The sequence below is a fragment of the Hordeum vulgare genome, chromosome 5H (assembly GCF_904849725.1).
Source record: "Hordeum vulgare subsp. vulgare chromosome 5H, MorexV3_pseudomolecules_assembly, whole genome shotgun sequence".
Classification (NCBI taxonomy): Eukaryota; Viridiplantae; Streptophyta; class Magnoliopsida; order Poales; family Poaceae; genus Hordeum; species Hordeum vulgare.
The window spans coordinates 77,538,657-77,559,469 of record NC_058522.1 but is presented as its reverse complement, the minus strand read 5'-3'; the positions used below and the strand labels follow the sequence as shown (position 1 = coordinate 77,559,469).

The 20,813-nt window shown below is 42.5% G+C and overlaps 2 protein-coding genes across 2 annotated transcripts; one reads left to right on the top strand and one right to left on the bottom strand.

Annotated features, from left to right (window-relative positions):
- The first annotated feature begins 1,052 nt into the window (after nucleotides 1-1,052).
- On the top strand, nucleotides 1,053-5,159 carry LOC123398698 (heparanase-like protein 1). Its single transcript, XM_045093148.1, has 10 exons — nucleotides 1,053-1,471; nucleotides 2,182-2,402; nucleotides 2,494-2,530; nucleotides 2,906-3,089; nucleotides 3,327-3,475; nucleotides 3,578-3,808; nucleotides 3,907-4,096; nucleotides 4,183-4,308; nucleotides 4,396-4,495; nucleotides 4,620-5,159. Exons 2-10 carry the CDS (start codon nucleotides 2,193-2,195, stop codon nucleotides 5,004-5,006), a joined length of 1,614 nt encoding a protein of 537 aa, XP_044949083.1. The 5' UTR covers nucleotides 1,053-1,471; nucleotides 2,182-2,192; the 3' UTR covers nucleotides 5,007-5,159.
- Nucleotides 5,160-5,597: 438 nt separating this feature from the next.
- On the bottom strand, nucleotides 5,598-10,297 carry LOC123398699 (probable galacturonosyltransferase 13). The gene is made up of 6 exons (XM_045093149.1): nucleotides 9,569-10,297; nucleotides 8,392-8,450; nucleotides 8,152-8,307; nucleotides 7,399-7,986; nucleotides 6,706-7,008; nucleotides 5,598-6,182 (listed from the first exon to the last, which is right to left on the bottom strand). The coding sequence occupies exons 1-6, from the start codon at nucleotides 9,777-9,779 to the stop codon at nucleotides 5,892-5,894; spliced, it is 1,608 nt and encodes a 535-aa protein (XP_044949084.1). The 5' UTR covers nucleotides 9,780-10,297; the 3' UTR covers nucleotides 5,598-5,891.
- Between the last annotated feature and the right edge of the window lie 10,516 nt (nucleotides 10,298-20,813).

The window sequence follows — 20,813 nt, the reverse complement described above, 5'->3', positions numbered from 1 at the left end:
GTTCTCGTGGGTTTCCGCGGTGTGATTTTGTGATCTGCAAATCGACTCATACTTATGAGGGGGTGCGTCGGTGGCCATATGTATTATATTTATGCTACAGTATCACATGCTGATGCTATTTTTTGCTAGATGATGAGAGGGTGGCTAGGATTGATAAGTTTTTATAGGCCCGTGGCTTCCAAATTATTTGAAAAAATTATCCAGTTAAAATCATGGGAAAAAATCTATATTTAATTTCTCAATGAAATAAGAGAGCATAGTTAATTAAATAATTGAATGATAGATTGTTGACCCGGCCAAAATCAATGATCTAATTCTAAATTGATGACCTCGACTTAATGAGAGATCTCCTATTCTAGGAAGCTTAGTGATATAGTATATTTATAGTGTCGTTGTAACACACAGATAATTATCTAGTCAATATAGAAAAAGTGAGTTGCTAAGATTTAATATATTTGTCCTCAAAAAAGATTGAACCATATCTCATCCATTGAGCCACATCTGTCCAATGGTCTATATTGCCCCGATGCTTGGCGTTCAACGTGTTTATTTAGCACTAAACAAGGTTAGCACCCTCCCCTAATTACTACTCCCTCCGTTCCAAAATAAATGACTTGATTTTGTATTAACTTTGTATTAAAGTTAGTATAAAATCAAGTCACTTATTTTAAGACGAAGGGAGTACTATATATAATATCAAAGCAGTGCCAACCAATTAAAAATGATAGTATACCTGATATCAGCGTGTAATTAAGACTTGCCCAATATTTATGTGATGCAATTCATTTATTGTTTAATATCACTTGTGAAAAAAATTGTCTAATATTAACGTGCACAGCATGTACATGACTACTAGTTTGAAGAAGAAAAACACAAATGTTTCCGCTAGTGTCAAAAAGAGTCCTATATGATGCGCCGGAGGAAGTATATGATAGTAATATTTCCAAAGGGAATCTACTAGCATCACTCTCACATGATCAATCTAATTACTCACTAAAAATGGCTTGGGTTGGAACCGCAAAAGAATTCAGAGGCGGGGAGTGAAAACGTGCCCATCTTTTTCAACTTGCAAGAAGCGCCATCTGCTGTCTTCAGATTTCAGATAGATTTAGACCGGTGTTTGATTAGGTCATTAGGAAAGGCACAGCTTTCTGTAGGGGAGTAGCTTCAAAGCGAGAGATATAAAGAGGACCAACAACCACTACCTCCAGATTTTAATTTTCTTCCTTTAAGAATCTCTCTCTCTCTCTCTCTCTCTATCTCTCTCTCTGCATCGGAGGAGAAGCACCGCTTTACTCTTGGCAGCCTCTGGCAAACGGCGCCGGCGCCGGCGAGGATCTCCGGGCGAAGGACGCCATATTTTCCTTTGATCCGCTGGGCCCCATTCTGGTCGCAGAGACCTGCTACTTCTTCGAGCATTCTTTTTCCTGAGACTCTCCGAGGAGTCCCTTGGGTTGGCTGTGATCTCCAGGTAATTAATGGCCCCTCGGCTCCATTTTTGTTTCTCTGTACTGCCTAGCTTGCAAATCTGTAGCGGATCGCCACTGCGCCCAGCTTCGTTTTGGTTGCTTCAATGGATTCGATGCTGTTTAGGTGTATATTGGGAAGGGAGTTGGTGTAGCTTAGTTTCATTCTCTGAACCTACTTACCAGAGCGGTAGAGCGTGTTCTTGCTCCCAGGCCTGCTTGCTCCGTTGGAGGTTCAGATTCAGCTGGATTTTCATGTGCTCAAATTTTTTAGAGGAACAGTTAGTACAGGTTTGTTGATCATTTCTATGTGAAAAGGGTCCCCTTTCTTCAGAGTATTTGGGACAATTTGATATAATTTTATTTTTTTACTTTACTCTCTTGATAAAGGCTATCTTTTTGAAAGAAATATATGCAGAGTGAAAACTATTTTAATTTTTAGTTTTATTTGAGTTAACATGGCGTTTCATCATTGAGACAGTGACGAAGTGTTTTATCTTACATGAATAAAGCTAAGCTGGTAACGAGTTGACCTGTTAAAACTTGGAAAAGGTGACATATGGAAGAAAATGGGCCTGTGGCTGTCACTTTCAGCTATGCTAGTAGAGCAGGAATTTGGACCTTTCCAATCCATACCAACTAATCACGTTATTTAAAGAGCATGATAAGCCTGAACCGCTCAAGTTGTCTATTTGGTGGACAACACCATTTGCAGGTGGTGAAAGCATGAGGTTATGGTCTCTACTTCTTCTTCTTGTTTGCTTGCCTACACTGATCATGTCGGAAGATTACTCCGACGTAACCGTCATCGTACGGGGATCCAGGACGATCGCTGCGACCAGTGATGAGTTTATTTGCGCTACCTTGGATTGGTGGCCTCCGGAGAAGTGCAACTATGATCAGTGCCCATGGGGAAAGGCTTCTGTCTTAAATATGGTAGGTCATAAATCCCAAGAATACTCTTATTAATCACATGAATTTGGATTTTACACAAATTACTAATTTCGGTCTTTCTGTGAATTTCCAGGACTTGACTAATCCGTTGCTAGCTAAAGCTATCCAGGGTTAGTGTTCTGACCGTTGTCAATTGAAGAATTCTCTACTGTTCAGTTACAAACTCCCCTATGGAGGCTCAGTTTATTCTTAAAATTTTAGAAGGGTAAAACATCCTCGTTAGTCATTTACAGGGGAATGGCTACTAGACCTAACATCTAATGATAAATGATCTGCCACTCAAATGAACTATCTAGGAGCCTTAACTATCTTCACTTACCAAGTTTTTTCCGCTCAAAAAAAGATACCAAGTTTTTTCTTTTTGCTGTACCTAGTTTCTTCACTCTTTTGTTTACCCTCTTTTTCATAATAGTCAGGTTTATGTTCTTGATGGCACCTCATCTTCTTCCCCTAATGAATTATTCCTGCCCAATTTTTTCTTGCAGCCTTTAGCCCACTACGTATCAGAGTCGGAGGCTCCTTACAAGATCAAGTGGTATATCAAACACCAAATTTAGGATCTCCATGCAGACCATTTACAAAAGCTTCAAGTGGCTTGTTTGGCTTTTCTAAAGGATGCATAACCATGGAAAGATGGGATGCTATGAATGATCTGTTCCTCAATACAGGGTGATTGCCTTTGCCAGCTGTTTATCTTTAGCAATCGCCATCTATATTTTCTTCTAAAAAGAGTTGTGACTGGTTACATCATAGATTGCTGAGCATGCCACATATAAGACCTTATTATGGGATATAAAGTATTAGTGCATTAAGAATACCCCCATCATCTTCCTTTCAAAATGTTAAAGAGTCTACAATAATATACGCACTGCATTTGCTTATTATTATTTTGTTTAATTCCTTCAGTGCAGTTATTACTTTTGGTCTTAATGCACTTCGAGGGCGGAAGCAGATACGCAAAGGTGTTTGGGGAGGTGCTTGGAATTCGAGCAATGCTCAGGAATTTATGGAATATACTGTTTCAATGAATTATCCTATTGATTCATGGGAATTTGGTAATACATTGTCAAACCCAAAACTATATTTGGTACTCGCAAAACAAGGAACATCTTTCATGTGTGTAAAGCGCTGTATAAGTAACTATGCTCATCTACTAGGTAATGAATTGAGTGGAAGTGGAATCGGTGCAAGCGTGGGGGCCGAACAATACGGAAAAGATCTGGTTGAACTTCAAAAGATCGTCGATCAGTTATATGAAAACTCTAGCAAACCATTGGTGCTAGCCCCAGGAGGATTCTATGACAAACAATGGTTTGCTCAGCTCCTTGACGTCTCTGGGCCAAATGTTGTCAGAGGAATGACTCACCATATTTACAATCTTGGTGCTGGTGAGTGTTTTTCAGTTCTTAGTAGTACTCCTTAATTAATTTCTATTCTCTCTCCTATATCAAAGATGACACAAGATCATTTACTCTATCTTGATTAGGTAATGATCCACGTGTGGCCAATAGAATCTTGGACCCGCAGTATTTAAGCAGGGTTTCAGACACATTCAGAGATCTCCAGCTCACGATACAACGACATGGGCCATGGTCGGCTCCGTGGGTCGGGGAAGCTGGCGGAGCGTATAACAGCGGCAGCCGTACCGTTTCCAATACTTTCCTGGATAGCTTCTGGTAATTACTTGCGAGAAGAACAACTGACTGTCATGGCCATCATTCTTCCCGTGTCTTCTGATCCTGAAGTTTGTTCTTTTAACTAGGTATCTTGATCAACTTGGCCAGTCAGCAAAGTATGATACCAAGGTCTACTGCAGACAGACTTTGATTGGAGGCAACTATGGCCTTCTCGACACCGATACTTACGTGCCGAACCCTGATTACTACAGGCAAGTGTCTGTACTGTATATTCCTGCCAGAACCATGCTTTACCGGTCGCATATACTTCGGACTACTAAACTTTGATATTTTTTCAGTGCCTTGTTGTGGCACCGATTAATGGGGAACGGAGTTCTTTCCATAGACTTTGGCGGCACTTCATACTTGCGTGCCTATGCGCATTGCGGAAAGCAGAAGGTAAGAGTGTCCCCATGAGATTGATTTAGGCTTGGTAAACATAGCAGAGTGATGTGACTTTGGTCACTGGCACACCCGCTATCATACAAACTGATCGCCATGCTCTTAAAATGTTCTTTTTCAGGGCGGTATCGCTCTCCTCTTGATCAACCTGAGCCAAAACATGGGGTCCATGGTCACGGTCAGGAACGACCTCAACGTCGGCATAGCGCAAGGGCAGGGGATCACAAGGGACAGCTCCTTTGTCCATGGCCTGAAGAGGACGGTCTCCTGGGTCGGGAGCAAAGCCTCTGATGGGCTGGAGAAGAGGGAAGAATATCACCTGACGGCTCAAGATGGGAACCCTCTTGCGCGCACCATGCTGCTGAACGGAGTTCCTCTGGAGCTCACTGAAGATGGTGACATCCCTCCGATGTACCCGGTGCAGGTTTCAGCCAGTTCACCGATCTATGTCGCCCCGCTGTCCATTGCCTTCGTCGTCTTCCCTGATTTTGAGGCTGACGCTTGCTAGCAATGATCAACTGTAGTTTTTAGATAGGATACCATGCGAGATTTTCAGCTACAACAATATAGCCCTTCTCAACTATATACGGATACTGAAAATGATGTGTTGATGTGTTCTGCCCCAATTGGGCCATCATATATAGAGTTACTTGATGTTCAACACTTTCACAATAAAGAAGCTCAAAAACTCTCCTGGTATTTATCACAACTTTCAGAAAGAGATCGTCTCCTACTTTATAAGAAATTGAAGAACAAGAATCATACAGATTCAAATAATAATTTGGCTGTAAACAGAAGTAATTATAAACTGCTACTGATCTACCCGCTAACCAGCTTACATTGAAATCACTGCTTCTACTGTGAACACTAAGAAGATGATCAAATGACCGATAGTCACATGCAAGAGCATGCAAAATGACCTGAGAAATTTCAGATAGAAAAGACCCAAGGTACATGGTATGAAAAGCAAGTATTTCATTTGACCCTCTTCACATTGGGTGCAAAATGTACAGGGATGTTTTTTGCAAAATCAAAATTTGACACTCTTCACATGGCGAACTGTATACTCACTCTCCAGCAATTACAGTAGTGATGGGACTATCATCAACTCTGCCAAATCAGGCAATTTATAATACTCCATCAAGTACAAAAGAACCATCCTAAACAATAGTGTAATTTCATGAGCTATGATACAAATGGAATAAACAAAAGGAAAGGGATCCTCGTGTAAATGGGAACAAAACATTCCTTTCTATTCATCGAATATGCTGCATCTGCACATGTAACTAATTATGTTCATTCCCTGGATACCCTTCGATGCCGGTCTCCAAAATAACGAATTTAATTCCACTTAATTTACGCCTTTATTTGTTGAATCTTTTGTCTTGCCAATCTACAACTGAGGCTCCATTATATGACAGTTCCTTACAAATTCATTCGAGTAGTTCACATGTTTCGTCCAAAATGGTTGGAGATGTTTGAAACCAATATCCAGCCATGGTTTACTTTGTCCATTGTAATGTATAACTGCTGATTTCCGAACACTAGAGATATCTGTCTTCTCCTGATACCCCAAACCTAAAAGGTGCCATGATGGATCGATTGGATGAACATGGCCTTTAAATGCTATAAGGCCAGGTGGCAAAGTTCCAAGCCTCCAAAGCGTGAAGTTTGACTTCAGATTCTGCAGGCAAAATAAATACAACGAATAAGACTGGAGCTCCCCAACATGAATTTAAAATTTATAAATGTTTAAATATAGAACAAGCAGAGTGTCAACTATCATGTGAAGCAGAAAGCAATGCTGATAAAATGGAATTCCGCACCACTCAGTACAGCTATACTTTTTCAGCAGCGAAGACAAAATCTCCAAATATTTGAGAAGTCAGTGCTCTATACAGTTTAAGTTGGTGCAGTTAAAAACCTATGGTCAAACAAGGGGCGTGCTGGACATCCAATAGTTGCAAATGAACTTGTTATGTTGAAATGGCAAAAAGAAAAGAAGTGCATCTATAAATAACTAAAAATGTACATATGAAAATGGAAATAGTGATATATACTCGCTCGTTCACCATTACAAGATGTTTTGGATATTTCAATATGGACCACATACAGACTAAAATGAGTGAACAAACACAATAAAATACATGCGATTGAGAAAAAAGTTAGAACATCTTATAATAGTGAACGAAAGGAGTATGTTTTACCTCCTTGACCCAATGGTGGTATTTATCTTTAATGGTTGTCTTCCTCCATGCAGCAAGGTCAAAAATGTTCATGCCATATGCCCACGCACACTCCAATGGATCAAAGTTGGTGGCAATGAGCGGATGGGAGAAGTTAAAATAATTCCTGAACCTCTTAGACATCACCCAACTATCTCCACCTCTGCAAGTCTCAACAGCTCCATTTACCTTTCCAGCTAGATCAATATCCCAAAGTGATGACAGGTCACGTTGGACAACAACATCATCATCAAGAAATACAACCTTGCTGAGGCTTGGGAATAACTGCTTTGACAATTGTACATGTTATTATGTGATTGTGAATAACTGAATATTCAACAAAAAAGAAGCATTAACAAGCATGCAGTTATGCACCACCATAAAAATCTTCTCTACAGTTTTACAAAATTCCAAATATCTAAACAAACAAAAGGAGAATGAGAATTTCCAACTAGCTACAAAGCACTTTCAATTGCTATACATTTCATCAAAAAGTATTTATTTAATATTGGTTGCCTCCTGACTCCAAAAGACCACACTAAAAATATATTCACAAGTAGCCAATCTTATAGAAAGGAAAATAAATCTTTGCAGTTCATTGTTTCACCACATTGTTGTATCGCATTTTATACATGTTAATTTTTTCAGAAGATAGTTAGAAGAAAGTTCTTATACCTCAGGCAAGTATATACGAATATGATTGAGCACAGAGGTATATGTTGGACTTCCTGCCTGCAGCTTGGCTGCAAAAACTCTTGGGCTGTCACCTGCAGTGGTTCTTGCAAGGTGATTTCCATGGTAACGGCTTCTGGCAATGTGCTGAATTTCTATAGCTTCAAGAACTGGACCATTTTCTTTCGTCAACCATTCAAATTGGTGGACACCCTTCACCTCAATAATGGCAGGATAAAGAGGATTCAATGCAAACCATGAATGCATGGCAGGATAGGTCTTCTTGTCAGTAATGACATGAAAGACTATCCTCTCAGGCTTCAATGCAGATCTAACTGTTGATCTGACCACAACCGAAGCTGCAAGGATGTTGTCTGACGCCAAAACAAAGTGGAAATAGGAGTTGTCGGAAAGACGCGGGACCAACTCAGGGGGTGGCAGTTGTTTCCTCGCAAGGGCATTTGAGGAGTATACGTCAGTTAGACGCAATGAAAGGCAGTAAAGGCCTTTAGGAATTGCGATTGCTGCATAATGCTTGTTTAGCTGCTCTGATAACCTGGATGATCTCAGTTCCTTATCCATGGTCTCCATCTGCATGTCATTATGTAAACAATAAGGTTTGCAACTTGCTGAACAAAGAGGAGTGGATGAAAGGTAAAACTTTAAGTTACTGATCACTAATTGCATCAGTGATGTTCTTTGCGTTTGACAACTTTAGGTGATCACTACACAACATTTGTAAGCATCAATTCTTACCGTGGCCTTCAGCCTCAAAGCAAATGACTTCAAATCATAATCATTATTCTTTGTATCCCAGATGAAATCATCAAAAGATTCTGCCACTTTTAGATCAACAGGAACATCCTCCGAGTTTATTTCATCAAGCATCCTATACAGATCCCTTACAAGCCTCTGCACATTCGAGTGCAGCGATCGATTAAAAACTAAATAAAACATCAAAAGGATTAAAGGAAAGTGCAAAGCAGATGTTAATACCATGGAGCCATCTTCACCCCTACCGAGAAGACGTGGACCTAACCGTCTGCCCAGACAATCTGGTAAATGATAACAATCAGTGACGAATTTGTAGCAAGTGATTGACTGGACAAATTATACAATCGTGAATAAGTTAAGCATTGAAGAAAAATCATGTTTGAGAAGACGGCTAAATAATGAGGGTGGAAGTACGTAAAATAAAATAATCGTAGTCGAGGTATGATAGTAAATAACATAGGTATCCTATTCAAGTAAATTAAACAATAGAACAGAAGAAAAGCTTAAAATGGGACATACAAAGCCATTGGGATGCCTAAGATAATAGGCCCATAGACATAACGGGTCCATTTTCTCTGGACATAACATTTAGAGCGAACTCCTGATTTTTCAGAAACGATGGTAGCATTCCTCTGGGATACAAAGAACTAAGGTTTCAGAAAAACAGGATTTCAGAGTTCTACTTAGCTAACAAAGGTTCTCTGTAGCGGTTCCCAAATCTAAACATCAGCGCAAGATATCAATGATTCCTGTAACATAGAAAACGAGGGTCGTTGCATATAGCTATCATTCATGGCTTAAGGACAGACCCAGTTCTTGAAGCTACCACACCAGGTGGGATCTGGGGAAGGATTATATGAGGCAAGCCTAGAGGCTGCGGCGAACCCAGGACCTCTTGGCACAAGTGGCGGGGGGGGGGGGGGGGGGGGGGGTACTGTCAAAAACTCAAAATATTTGAATGCAACTAATTTCTCACTGAACAATAAGACATTATCAAAGTGAAGAAAGAAGCACTTTGAGCTTCTTATTAAGCATCCTCATGCCTACCTATCTTCTATACAGGTGTTTCTGCAGCTCAATGAAACTAAGTAAACGGTTAATCAGCCTACTAAACACATATGCAACAACATAAACGGACCCTAAACTGTAGTAACGGAAAGTCGTGTTATTAACGACCAATGCAGATGCACATAACAATGTCCGATAGATTTAGGTCAAACCCATCCAAGTTATTTCACCACCCAAATTGAAATAAAAGTCGCATCCCACAGGCACATTGCCCATCATTTGTCAGCCATTTATGTTGTCTAAACTCTAAAGCAGATACGACCTCAAGCCACTGCATCATCCCAAGAATGGAAGTAACAGCACAAGCGGAGCGGGAGCCAGGGGTGCATACCTAGGGAGGAGCACTTGTTGAAGCCCTCAAGGGTCATGACGGCGGTGAGAATAAAGACGAAGGGAAGGAGAAAGGCGAGGATGAGGACGGTGTGGAAGACGGTCCGGTACGAGAAGTGGCGCGCGGCGGTCTTGAGCTTCATCAAGTCTAGCAGCCCATTGCTACTGGAGATGGTGATGCTCCTCATGCTCGGCGAGAGCCGGATCTGCATCGTCGCTCCTCGTCGCCGCCGGCTGCGGCTCCTGCTCCGTCCTCGGCAGAGAACCCAGCGGGCATCGGCGTGGGCCGCGGCAGGCCGCGAGATTCAAAGACGCCATGACGGCAGCCCGGGGCAGGAGGAGGACGCGGCCGGCGGACCGGCCGGATCCGGCATTGGCGTGCCCTGGGAGGCAAGAGCAATCCACCAAGCGATCGATCCCCGGTCCTCGCAAGGGGGGAGGGTTTCTTGATTCCCCCTGTTTCCTGGTCACCCCAGAGGTCGAATCGGGGCTCCGATTGCTCTGCGCGCGCGCGCTCGCCCGCCGCCGCGAGGAGTGGAGATGGAGTGCGGGAAGGGTTTGATGATGATCTGAGCTTGTTGGTGGGTGAGCTCGAGATTGGGGGATTAGGGGAGGGGGAGGGAGGGGATTTGATTTGACCCGATGGATGAACAGGAGAGGGGAGAATGGGGGAGTCAGATCGGGTCGTGGTTTGGTTGGCTCGAACTCAAACCCGAATGCACGACGAGTTAGCTGATTGTTCTCTTCTTCTTTGTTGTTGGCTAACTACTCCTCTACACGATAGCCTGGCCCACACTGTATTATTGTTAGCCTTGATTTATTAAATTTATTAATGGAGTGGTTATTATGGAATGTGCCTTTCCTTTCTTTTTTCTTTCTTGACTCGAAAGTGCTTCATGAAGCTTTATATTATTTGTTATCATATAATATCTAGAGTAACCTTACTAACTTGTTTTTTTCAACATGCAATCATGTTACCTCATCATATAATTACGAATTAGATGAGGCACACCTCAACATACAATCATGCATGTGAAAAGACACACCACAACATTCAATCATGCATGGAAAAATGTTTTTCGTTCAATTATGCTACTTATATTCACCAAATATTATTACAACTACACATAATAAAATATAATAAGTCATATGTATTTTAAATTTTGGTTCTCATGTTATCAACTACACTTTTTGTCAAATGATACACACAACAATGTGCAGGTGTTCTCAAGTTATTTGTAGTTTGTAGTTGTTCCTATCAAAAAAGGTTGTATATCATTATCATCGTATGTCTTCCATGTATGAGACACAAAATGTTGAACGATAATCATATAGAACGCATCTTTTTCGTAGCCTGGCCACGGGACGGCCTTGCAGTCATCGGATAGCCCTTGCGGCCCTGTGAGGTTTGCTCATGAGGATGTCAAGACGTAAACGCGACCAATGTGTGAGGAGCAGCATATTTCACACGCTCTGGCCGTTACGTCGTATTGTAATCCAATACTGAATATATGAGCATTTTTGTCATAAATAAGCATATAAATCATGACAAATATTGTTAACAAACTATCTTTTATGGGGAAACTTTCAACCTATACATCAAATATCATAGCAATACAAAGCATAGAGATTACATTTAGGTCTATAGACTGCCTAGCTAGCAATCTTTTGTGGGCAAACTTTCATTCTATTCATCAACTATCACTGAAGTACAAAGAATAGAGATTACATCGAGGTATGTAAACCGCCTATCTAGCGAGCCGAATGTGCGTCGTCGTCATTGCCCCTCCCTCTGGAGTGCAGCAAAATTTGTTATAGTAGACAGTCAAAAAGTTGTTGTGCTTGTTGGAAATATGAGCAATTTACCATAGGATTTTATTAAAAGAAAAATTAGGGAAACCATGACTATCATAAAATAGATGAAACAAGACATGGAATATAAAGATGAGACAACGAAAGACATGTGCACATATGATCTAGAAGCGAACATATGTAGAGCCGTACTATATACACAAGTCATCATATGGAGTGATGAGCAGAAACGGAACATATCTAGAAGAGAAACTATAGCAAAAAGTTGTGGTAAGAACTCAACGAAAAAGAACATGAGAACGTACTCTGTTGCAGCAGCAGTAGGGTTGGTGTTGGCGTTGTCGTTGGCCATGTTACCGAAGAGGTGGTCGACGTCGGGGAAGTAGTCGTCGTTCGGAAAGAGATCGTCGGTGTCCGTGATGGAAGCCAGTAGTCGCGTTGAGCGCTCCCCAAAAACCTTATCGCCCTTCTCCCGTACAGGACTCGAAGAGACGTAGTTTCGGAGGCCTACTGTCCCGACCTACGGTGCACGCCGCAAGACGGGATGGGGAAGAACGTAGCAGCAGCACAGAGAAAGGAACTGGTGGCGGGAGGGAAGTTCTGATGCGTTTCTCTGGAGAGGAGCGGCCTCTCTTTTATAGGCACATGAGAAGGAGGCGAGAGACCAGCGACGGGAGTCGAAGAGAGCGAGGGATACGAAACGAACGAACAGCGGCGTTCGCTTTCAATATCCACTACAGCAAAATATGTTCAGCTTCTCCGAGTGATCTTTTGTATACCAGTCGTGCGTGGCAACAATTTAGTTCGGCTCGGCTCATTCCCGCAACCCGCGTCGCGACGAGGCGGACGGCGGAGGAGGAGGAGCGCGCGTGTATCTCTCTCTCGTTCTCAAGCTCATACATGTGTGAAAACATCCTCCCTTATAAGGAGGTCCAACTCCCACTAAACTAGCAATGTGGGACTAAACATTTCCATCTCTTGCCTTGCACAAATGGGTTGCGTGGGCCTCTAGGATTTATTAGGAATTTTCTGAAATGACATATTGGGCTGGCCCATAAGTAGATAAAATTCCAGCAATCCCCACCAGATCCCAGAGGCACACAAAATTTGCCTTTGGTTCTAAACACTGTTTTATATACCGATACTGCAGTGGAGACTATTAAGTTGAACTTCCACCTAGAACTCTATGCTACACTAGTAAGCAACTTGAACAGTGGACTAGGCCTTGAACTGCAAGTTTTCTGCGAATCTAGCTTCATACAGATCCTTGACCGATACTAGGCTACCGTGGGACTTCCCCGCGGATGGAGCTTATGCGTCATACTCCGAGACCTTTCATGAGTATACTAGAGAGCACCCTACTCTCATAGATAGCGACGTTTAACAATCTGACTCATATAGGTATGTTCTTCAAAAGATGTTTTGCATGACAACATCTGTGCTTAAGTAAGCCACTTAGAACATATTAAGATGTATATCAACGTGCCATGCAGTTTAGGAAAGTATTGCATCTTCATGGAGTGGTATTATTAATGATAAGGATACTTTCCTCTCAGTTGACCAACGGCTTGTCTTCCACATCTAATTCACGGGATCTCCGATCACAAAGAATAGGTTACCACTGTGAACAACTCAAATTGTGGGTCTCATACCCATCTCCCTCGATGCATTATCTATCACATTACGTGATAGACCCTTAGTAAAAGGATCTGCCAGATTTTTAGATGTTTGGATATAATCAAATGCAATAACTCCAGAGTTTCTCATTTTCCTGACACATTTTAACCTTCTCCGAATGTGTCTTGATGACTTCATGTTATCCTTTGAGCTGCTCATTTTCGTGATCGCAGTTTGATTGTCGCAGTTCATAAGGATACCCGGTACAGGTTTCTCGACAACCGGCAAGTCACTCAAGAGCCGGCGAAGCCAATCTGCTTCGACCGTAGCTGTATCTAGTGATGTGAGTTCTGCTTCCATTGTTGACCTTGTTAAGATCGTTTGCTTGCAAGACTTCCAAGAAACATCGCCACCTCCATGAGTGAATACATATCCGCTCATGGCCTTTATCTCATCAGCATCAGAGATCCAGTTTGAATCACTATACCCTTCAAGCACCTTTGGGTGTCCATTATAGTGAATTCCATAATTTGCAGTGCCTTTCAAATAACGCAAAACTCTCTCTAGAGCTTTCCAATGCACATCTCCTGGTTTTGAGACAAACCGACTCAGTTTGCTAACAGCAAAAGAGATGCCAGGTCTTATAGCACTGACTAAGTACATAAGCGAGCCAATACTCTGAGAATATTTCAATTGGTCTCTAGCAATTCTTCGATTCTTTTGAAGCAGCACGCTTGCATCATATGGTGTGGGAGAGGACTTGCAGTCACTATACCCAAAGCGACTCAAGACCTTTTCCACATAATGAGATTGAAGCAATGTAATCCCACCATCTCCGTCTCTCAACAACTTGATGTTCAGAATGACATCAACCACTCATAAATCCTTCATCTCAAAACAGTGAGATAGGAAATCCTTGACCTCTTTAATAACATTCAGATTTGTTCCTAAAATCAGTATGTCATCAACATACAAGCAAAGGATAACTCCCTCGCCCCCACCATGGCGATAGTACACACATCTATCAGCTTCGTTTACTACAAAGCCTGCAGTTGTTAGAGTTCTTTCAAACTTCTCATGCCACTGCTTGGGTGCTTGCTTAAGTCCATATAAAGACTTCAGCAACTTGCATGCTTTCCCTTCCTGACCATCTACTACAAACCCATCTGGTTGTTCCATGTAAATTTCCTCATCCAACTCTCGATTTAGGAAAGCAGTCTTAACATCCATTTGATGAACGACAAGACCATGTGAGGCGGCTAGTGAAAGTAGTACTCGAATAGTGGTCAGTCGAGCCACGGGTGAGTAAGTATCAAAGAAGACTTCACCTTCCTTTTGGGTATAACCCTTAGCCACGAGCCGTGCCTTGTACTTTTCGATAGTACCATCAGGCCTAAGCTTCTTCTTGAATACCCATTTGCATCCTATAGGTTTGCACCCATAAGGACGATCAGTGATGTCCCAAGTTTCATTTGCCAAGATGGAGTCCATCTCACTACGGACTCCTTCCTTCTAGTAGTCAGCATCTTCAGATGCATAGGCCTCTGAAATAGAACTGAGAGTGTCATCTATGAGATACACAAGAAAATCATCACCAAAGGACTTTGCAATCCTCTGTCTTTTGCTCCTGGTAGGAACTTCATTGTTCTCCTCCACAATATTTTCAAAGTGTTCCATCGAAATGATAGGTTCAATAATTGTGACTAATTCATGGTTTGATGAATTAAGCATCTCCTGATTAGATGAGGTAGCTATATCCTTCATGGGAAAGATATCTTCGAAGAAAGTCGCATCATTCGACTCCATGATTGTACCGACATGCATGTCAGATACCTCAGATTTTACAACCAAGAATCTATGTCCAATGCTATGAAAAGCATATCCCAGAAAAACACAATCCACAGTTTTTGGTCCTAGCTTGCGCTTCTTTGGGATTGGCACATTGACTTTCACCAAACAACCCAGGTTCGTAGATAAGAGAATTTTAACCTTTTCTTTTCCCATTCCTCGAATGGAGTTATCTCTTTGTTCTTTGTGGGAACTCGATTCAGGACATGACATGCAGTCAATATCACCTCCCCCACCATGCCTTGGAGAGACCCGATGTGTCTAACATGGCGTTAACCAAATCAGTTAGAGTACGATTCTTTCTTTTGGCTATCCTATTTGATTGAGGTGAATAGGGAGGCGTCCTCTCATGGATTATACCATGTTCCGCGCAGAAAGAATCAAAATCATTTGAGAAATACTCTCCACCACGATCGGACCTAAGCCTCTTGATCTTTCGATCAAGTTGGTTTTCTGCTTCAGCTGTATAGATCTTGAAAAAGTTCAAAGCCTCATCCTTAGATTTCAGAAGATACACTCGGCAATATCTAGTGGAGTCATCAATTAGTGTCATGAAATATTTTTTCCCACCTTTTGTCAAAATGCCATTCATTTCACATAGATCTGAATGTATGAGCTCTAGTGGTGCAAGATTTCTCGTTTCGACAGTCGTATGAGACTTACGAGGTTGTTTGTCTTGCACACAAACTTGACACTTAGATCCCTTGACGGTGGTAAAGCTAGGGATTAAGTTCAATTTGACCAGTCATGACATGCAACCAAAATTAACATGACGTAGACGTGAATGCCATACATTTGATTCACTATTGTTGTAAACATGATTAACAACTTTATTGCAAATGTGTGCCAAGGATAAACGGAACAGGCCTCCTGACTCGTAGCCTTTACCAACAAAAGTTCCATAGTTGGATATTACAAATTTATTAGACTCAAAGACAAGCTTGTAGCCATATCTACACAAAATAGATCCGCTAACAAGATTTTTATTCACGGAAGGGACATAATGCACGTTCTTCAGCTGCACGACCTTCCCCGAAGTAAACTTCAGATCGACCATGCCAACACCACGAACAGAAGCATTTGAACCGTTGCCCATCAGCACGGTGGAAGTCCCTGCGGAGTGATAAGATGAAAACATGGAAATATCACCGCATACATGCACATTAGCACCCGTGTCAATCAACCAATCGGGAAAATGAGATACTGAAAGGATAGTGGGAAATATACCATACCCAGCATCCTCCACGTCAGTGACAACATTAGCGGACTTGCCGCCTTTCCCATGTTGACGCTTGTCATAACGATTAGGGCAGTTAGGTGCCCAATGATCAGGATCTCCGCACACATGACAAACACCTTTCTTCTTGTCATTCTTCTTCTTGAAGTTGGTGTGTTGTACAACCTTGTTCTTCCCATCAAACTTTGCTTTACCATCAAACTTGCCCTTGTTCTTGAAATTGTGGGGCTGGAAGTTGTTCTTCTGTACTAGATTGGCACTAGAACCTCCCTCAAAGCCTCGAGCATGTGTGTCTTTTGCTCTCACCTTTTCTTCCACATCAAGAGTACCTATGAGATCTGGAACGGAAAACTCATGTCTCTTATGCTTCAGTAAGGTAGCAAAGTTCCTCCACGAAGGAGGAAGTTTAGTGATGATGCCTCCGGCAACAAACTTGTCCGGTAGCATGCAATTGAAGTGCTCAAGTTCTCTTGCAAATGACTGTATTTCGTGAGCTTGCTCAACCACGGAGCGCTCTTCAGTCATCCTGTAGTCATAGAATTGTTCCATCATGTACAGCTCAGTGCTAGCATCCGAGACCCCAAACTTGGCCTCGAGTGCATCCCACATATCTTTTCCATTATCAATTGACGCATAAGCATCAACTATGTTCTCACCAAGAACGCTCAAGAGAGCAGCCTTAAACAAGATATCCATTTTCTGAAAAGCTAGCTCCTGTTGAGCATCATGATCCCCTTCAGGTTTGACAAGAGTGGCGTCATAGCAGCTCATGGTTTGAAACCACAAAACAGCTCTCACGCACCACCTCTTATAGTGGACACCCTCAAACTAAGGAGGTCTCATGGAAGCAGCAAAACCACTCGGGGTAAATTGCCTATAATAAGGTTTTTGGATTGTTGGAAATATGAGCAATTTACCATAGGATTTTATTAAAAGAAAAACCAGGGAAAACATGACTATCATAAAATAGATGAAACAAGACATGGAATATAAAAATGAGACAACGAAAGACATGTGCACAAAAATTTAGTTCGGCTCGGCTCATTCCCGCAACCCGCGTCGTGACGAGGCGAGGCGGGTGGCGGAGGAGGAGGAGCGCGCGTGTATCTCTCTCTTGTTCTCAAGCTCATACATGTGTGGAAACATCCTCCGTTATAAGGAGGTCCAGCTCCCACTAAACTAGCAATGTGGGACTAAACATTTCCACCTCTTGCCTTGCACAAATGGGCTGCGTGGGCCTCTAGGATTTATTAGGAATTTTCTGAAATTACATATTGGGCTGACCCATAAGTAGACAAAATTCCAGCAGTGCTAAGACCCCATGGGACCAACACACCAGAACAACAATCATCGCCGATAAAGAGAAGGGTAGATCAGAAGGGTCCAATCTTTAGACATAAGAAGACAGACGAACGAAGATGGGTCCATGGACAACAAACACCGATTGAATCCCATGAGATCCATCAAATACATGCCTCGACAGGCCCTCCGCCGACACTAGACACACCGCCGAGGCAAGGGAGAACCTTATTTCATCTACAGTGAATTGTCATCGCCTTGTGTTTCTGAGCAGGACACAAACTCTAAGCAAACTAAAACACACCTAAAATGGAGCCCTCCCTGCAATAAGGGTAGGATCCACCATGTCTCCATAGTTGTGAGGCCACAGGAGACGAGGTAGATTGGGTCCCCACCGATGGGAGGCAGAGAAAACCCTAATGCTTTCGCTCGAGTCGCAAGTAGAAGGCGTACAAATATTATTGATAAAGTAATCAAACAAAAACACTTAGCAAACTAGATGTGTGAAAGTACATCTTAGGTCCCCATTGGTTTTAATGATTATTAATGACAAGACAATCAGGGGGACTAATTGTTTATCAGATTTATTTCAGGAGCTTAATCTTTTTTACTATACACTGTAATTCATTTGCCCCACAACCTCTTAAAAGCATAAATAGCATTTTTTGAACAAAGACGCCCAAACGACATCCTAGATCTGGTTAATATCAAGGAAAATAAAGGCCAAGAAAAACAATGTTTACATATAATTATAGCTAGTCATTATTAGTTAGAAAGGGGAAAAAGAAACTAAAATAAAGTTGCCTATCTACATTTAGGGTGATAGAAAGGAGATATACCTAGCAACACATGATTGTGTCTTGATACGTCTCCAACATATCTATAACTATACAATACCTCGCGCGTTGCAGGGGGATGGTCGTATAATAAACAAATTGAAAGAGAGGGGCACACTGTAAGGAGAAAAGAGTAAGGAAATAAAAGTAAGAAATGTCTTGCAGCAGAAGATGGCTTGGATTTAATGTGTAACTCTGAAATCAACTTAGTTACTCTCAATTCTCTAACCAAATTTGCAGAGGAACTTACCTTTGATCATCTTAATGGAAAGAAGACAATACATTTGATGTGTTGCTAATAAAAAAGTAGCAATTATTGTTGCAATACAAATTACATTTCTACACCTTGAATGAACTCCCAACGCTAATATTTCTCGGGTATGTGACTTTGCTGAACTTACATAGTGTTATATGCATGTATAGAATGAAGATCGTAAATTAGACGTCATGGCAGTTTATGCTAGAAACAATACAAATGAAGCATGAGATTTAGGAGCCATACTTGAAGGTTGTTTATCCCCCCTTAGAACAATTGGATGTGCTGCAGTTGAATCACCCAATGCTGTGAAGAGCAGGTGGAGCGTGCAGATACATACCTAGCAGCGGTGACGTAATGCAATGATTTGCTCGTGTAGCACATCAAAATCAGGTTGATGATCCATGGTGGAGAAATGGTAAGAGATGTGGGATGAACGCATGCCTCACCCTCTTGGGTTGCACGACACCACAGGAGAAGGCGGACCAGATGGCCTGATTGAGGTGGATTCTTGGTGTTGCCCAAGGCAACATCCTCAGTGGCAGTGCGCTCCATGACCGCGGTGCCCTCGTCCGACTTGGCCAGCATGGTCGGTGACAAGTAGCACTTTGCTCTCTCCTCTTGCCTTACTGTTGTCCCTATCTTGACATCAATGTTCTCTACGGTGACATCAAAATCAGTGGCGTCGTCTTCCCGCACCATCGTTAGCCTCTGAACCTCTCTCATCTGAATCAGTGGCTCGAGCCGTAGGGTCTTTACCAATTTCTAGTGGGGCCTATCCGACTGTTACGCCAGCGCCGTAGCTAGGCTTTGCTCCCTCATTCGTACCCCTAGTATTATTGCGAGGCTCATTCCCTCAACAGTTGGCGCCCACCGTGGGGCTGTGCGTTTTGCAAATTCCGACGCAGGTGGAGATTCGACTTTTGCGATCATCATGATGACACTCAGCGGAGAGATCCTCTTTGGTTCCCTCAGCTTCATCGCTGACGATTCAGCGTGGCTGCAGGAAGCGCCACTGGACACGGATGTGCTACCCGCCTGTGGTGCGGCGCACTTCAGCATGGCGACATATGGAATCCTTCTTCGACAACCGTCGGTTCCATATAGTTCGGCATCCCATCTTCTCGCTGTGGCCCATCGCAAGCGCTCCGGGCGCTCACGACTTCAACACTGGATCAAGCATGTTGTGGATCTTCAAGCCACGAAGAGACAGGTGGCCATGCTTGTCTCGGACGAGCCCACCCTCAGTTTGTTCCCATCCACGGGCGACGAGTCTTTCGACGAGTTCGAGTGCGAGAGCAGCGGTGCCACTGCAGAGATTATGATGGCCGACACGGTGCTACTTCTCAAACAACTGTGCCAGAATTTGACACGTTTACGGAGACTTGCTTGCGTTGGTTTTTCCCTTGAAGAGGAAAGGGTGATGCGGCACAGGAGCAGTAAGTATTTCCCTCAGTTTGAGAACCAAGGTATCAATCCAGTAGGAGAATCTCGTCAAGTCCAGAGTACCTGCGCAAACACAAAAGAGCTTGCACCCAACGCTATAAAGGGGTTGTCGATCCCTTCAAGATTGATTACAAAGTGAGATCTGAAGGCGGTAAGTGCAACGAAGTAAAAGAGTAAGGCTGAAAATATGGCGTGGAGTAGACCCCGGGGCCATAGTGTTCACTAGAGGCTTCTCTCAAAATAGCAAATATTATGGTGGGTCAACAAATTACTGTCGAGCAATTGATAGAACCGCACAAAGTCATGACGATATCTAAGGCAATGATCATACATATAGGCATCACGTCCGAGACAAGTAGACCGATACTTTCTGCATCTACAACTATTACTCCACACATCGACTGCTATCCAGCATGCATCTAGTGTATTGAGTTCATGACGAACAGAGTAACGCCTTAAGCAAGGTGACACGATGTAGAGGGATAAACTCAAACCAATGATGAAAACCCCATCTTTTTACCCTTGATGGCAACAACATGATGCGTGCCTCGCTACCCCTTCTATCACTTGGTGAGGTCACCGCACGGTATGAATCCAAAACCAAGCACTTCTCCCATTGCAAGAATCATAGATCAAGCTGGCCAAACAAAACCCATAACTCGAAGAGAATTACAAGGATATGAAATCATACATATAAGAGATCAGAAGAAACTCAAATAAGATTCATAGATAATCTGATCATAAATCCACAATTCATCGGATCTCGACAAACACACCGCAAAAGAATATTACGTCGGATAGATCTCCATGAAGATCATGAAGAACTTTGTATTGAAGATCCAAGAGAGAGAAGAAGCCATCTAGCTACTAGCTATGGACCCGTAGGTCTGTGGTG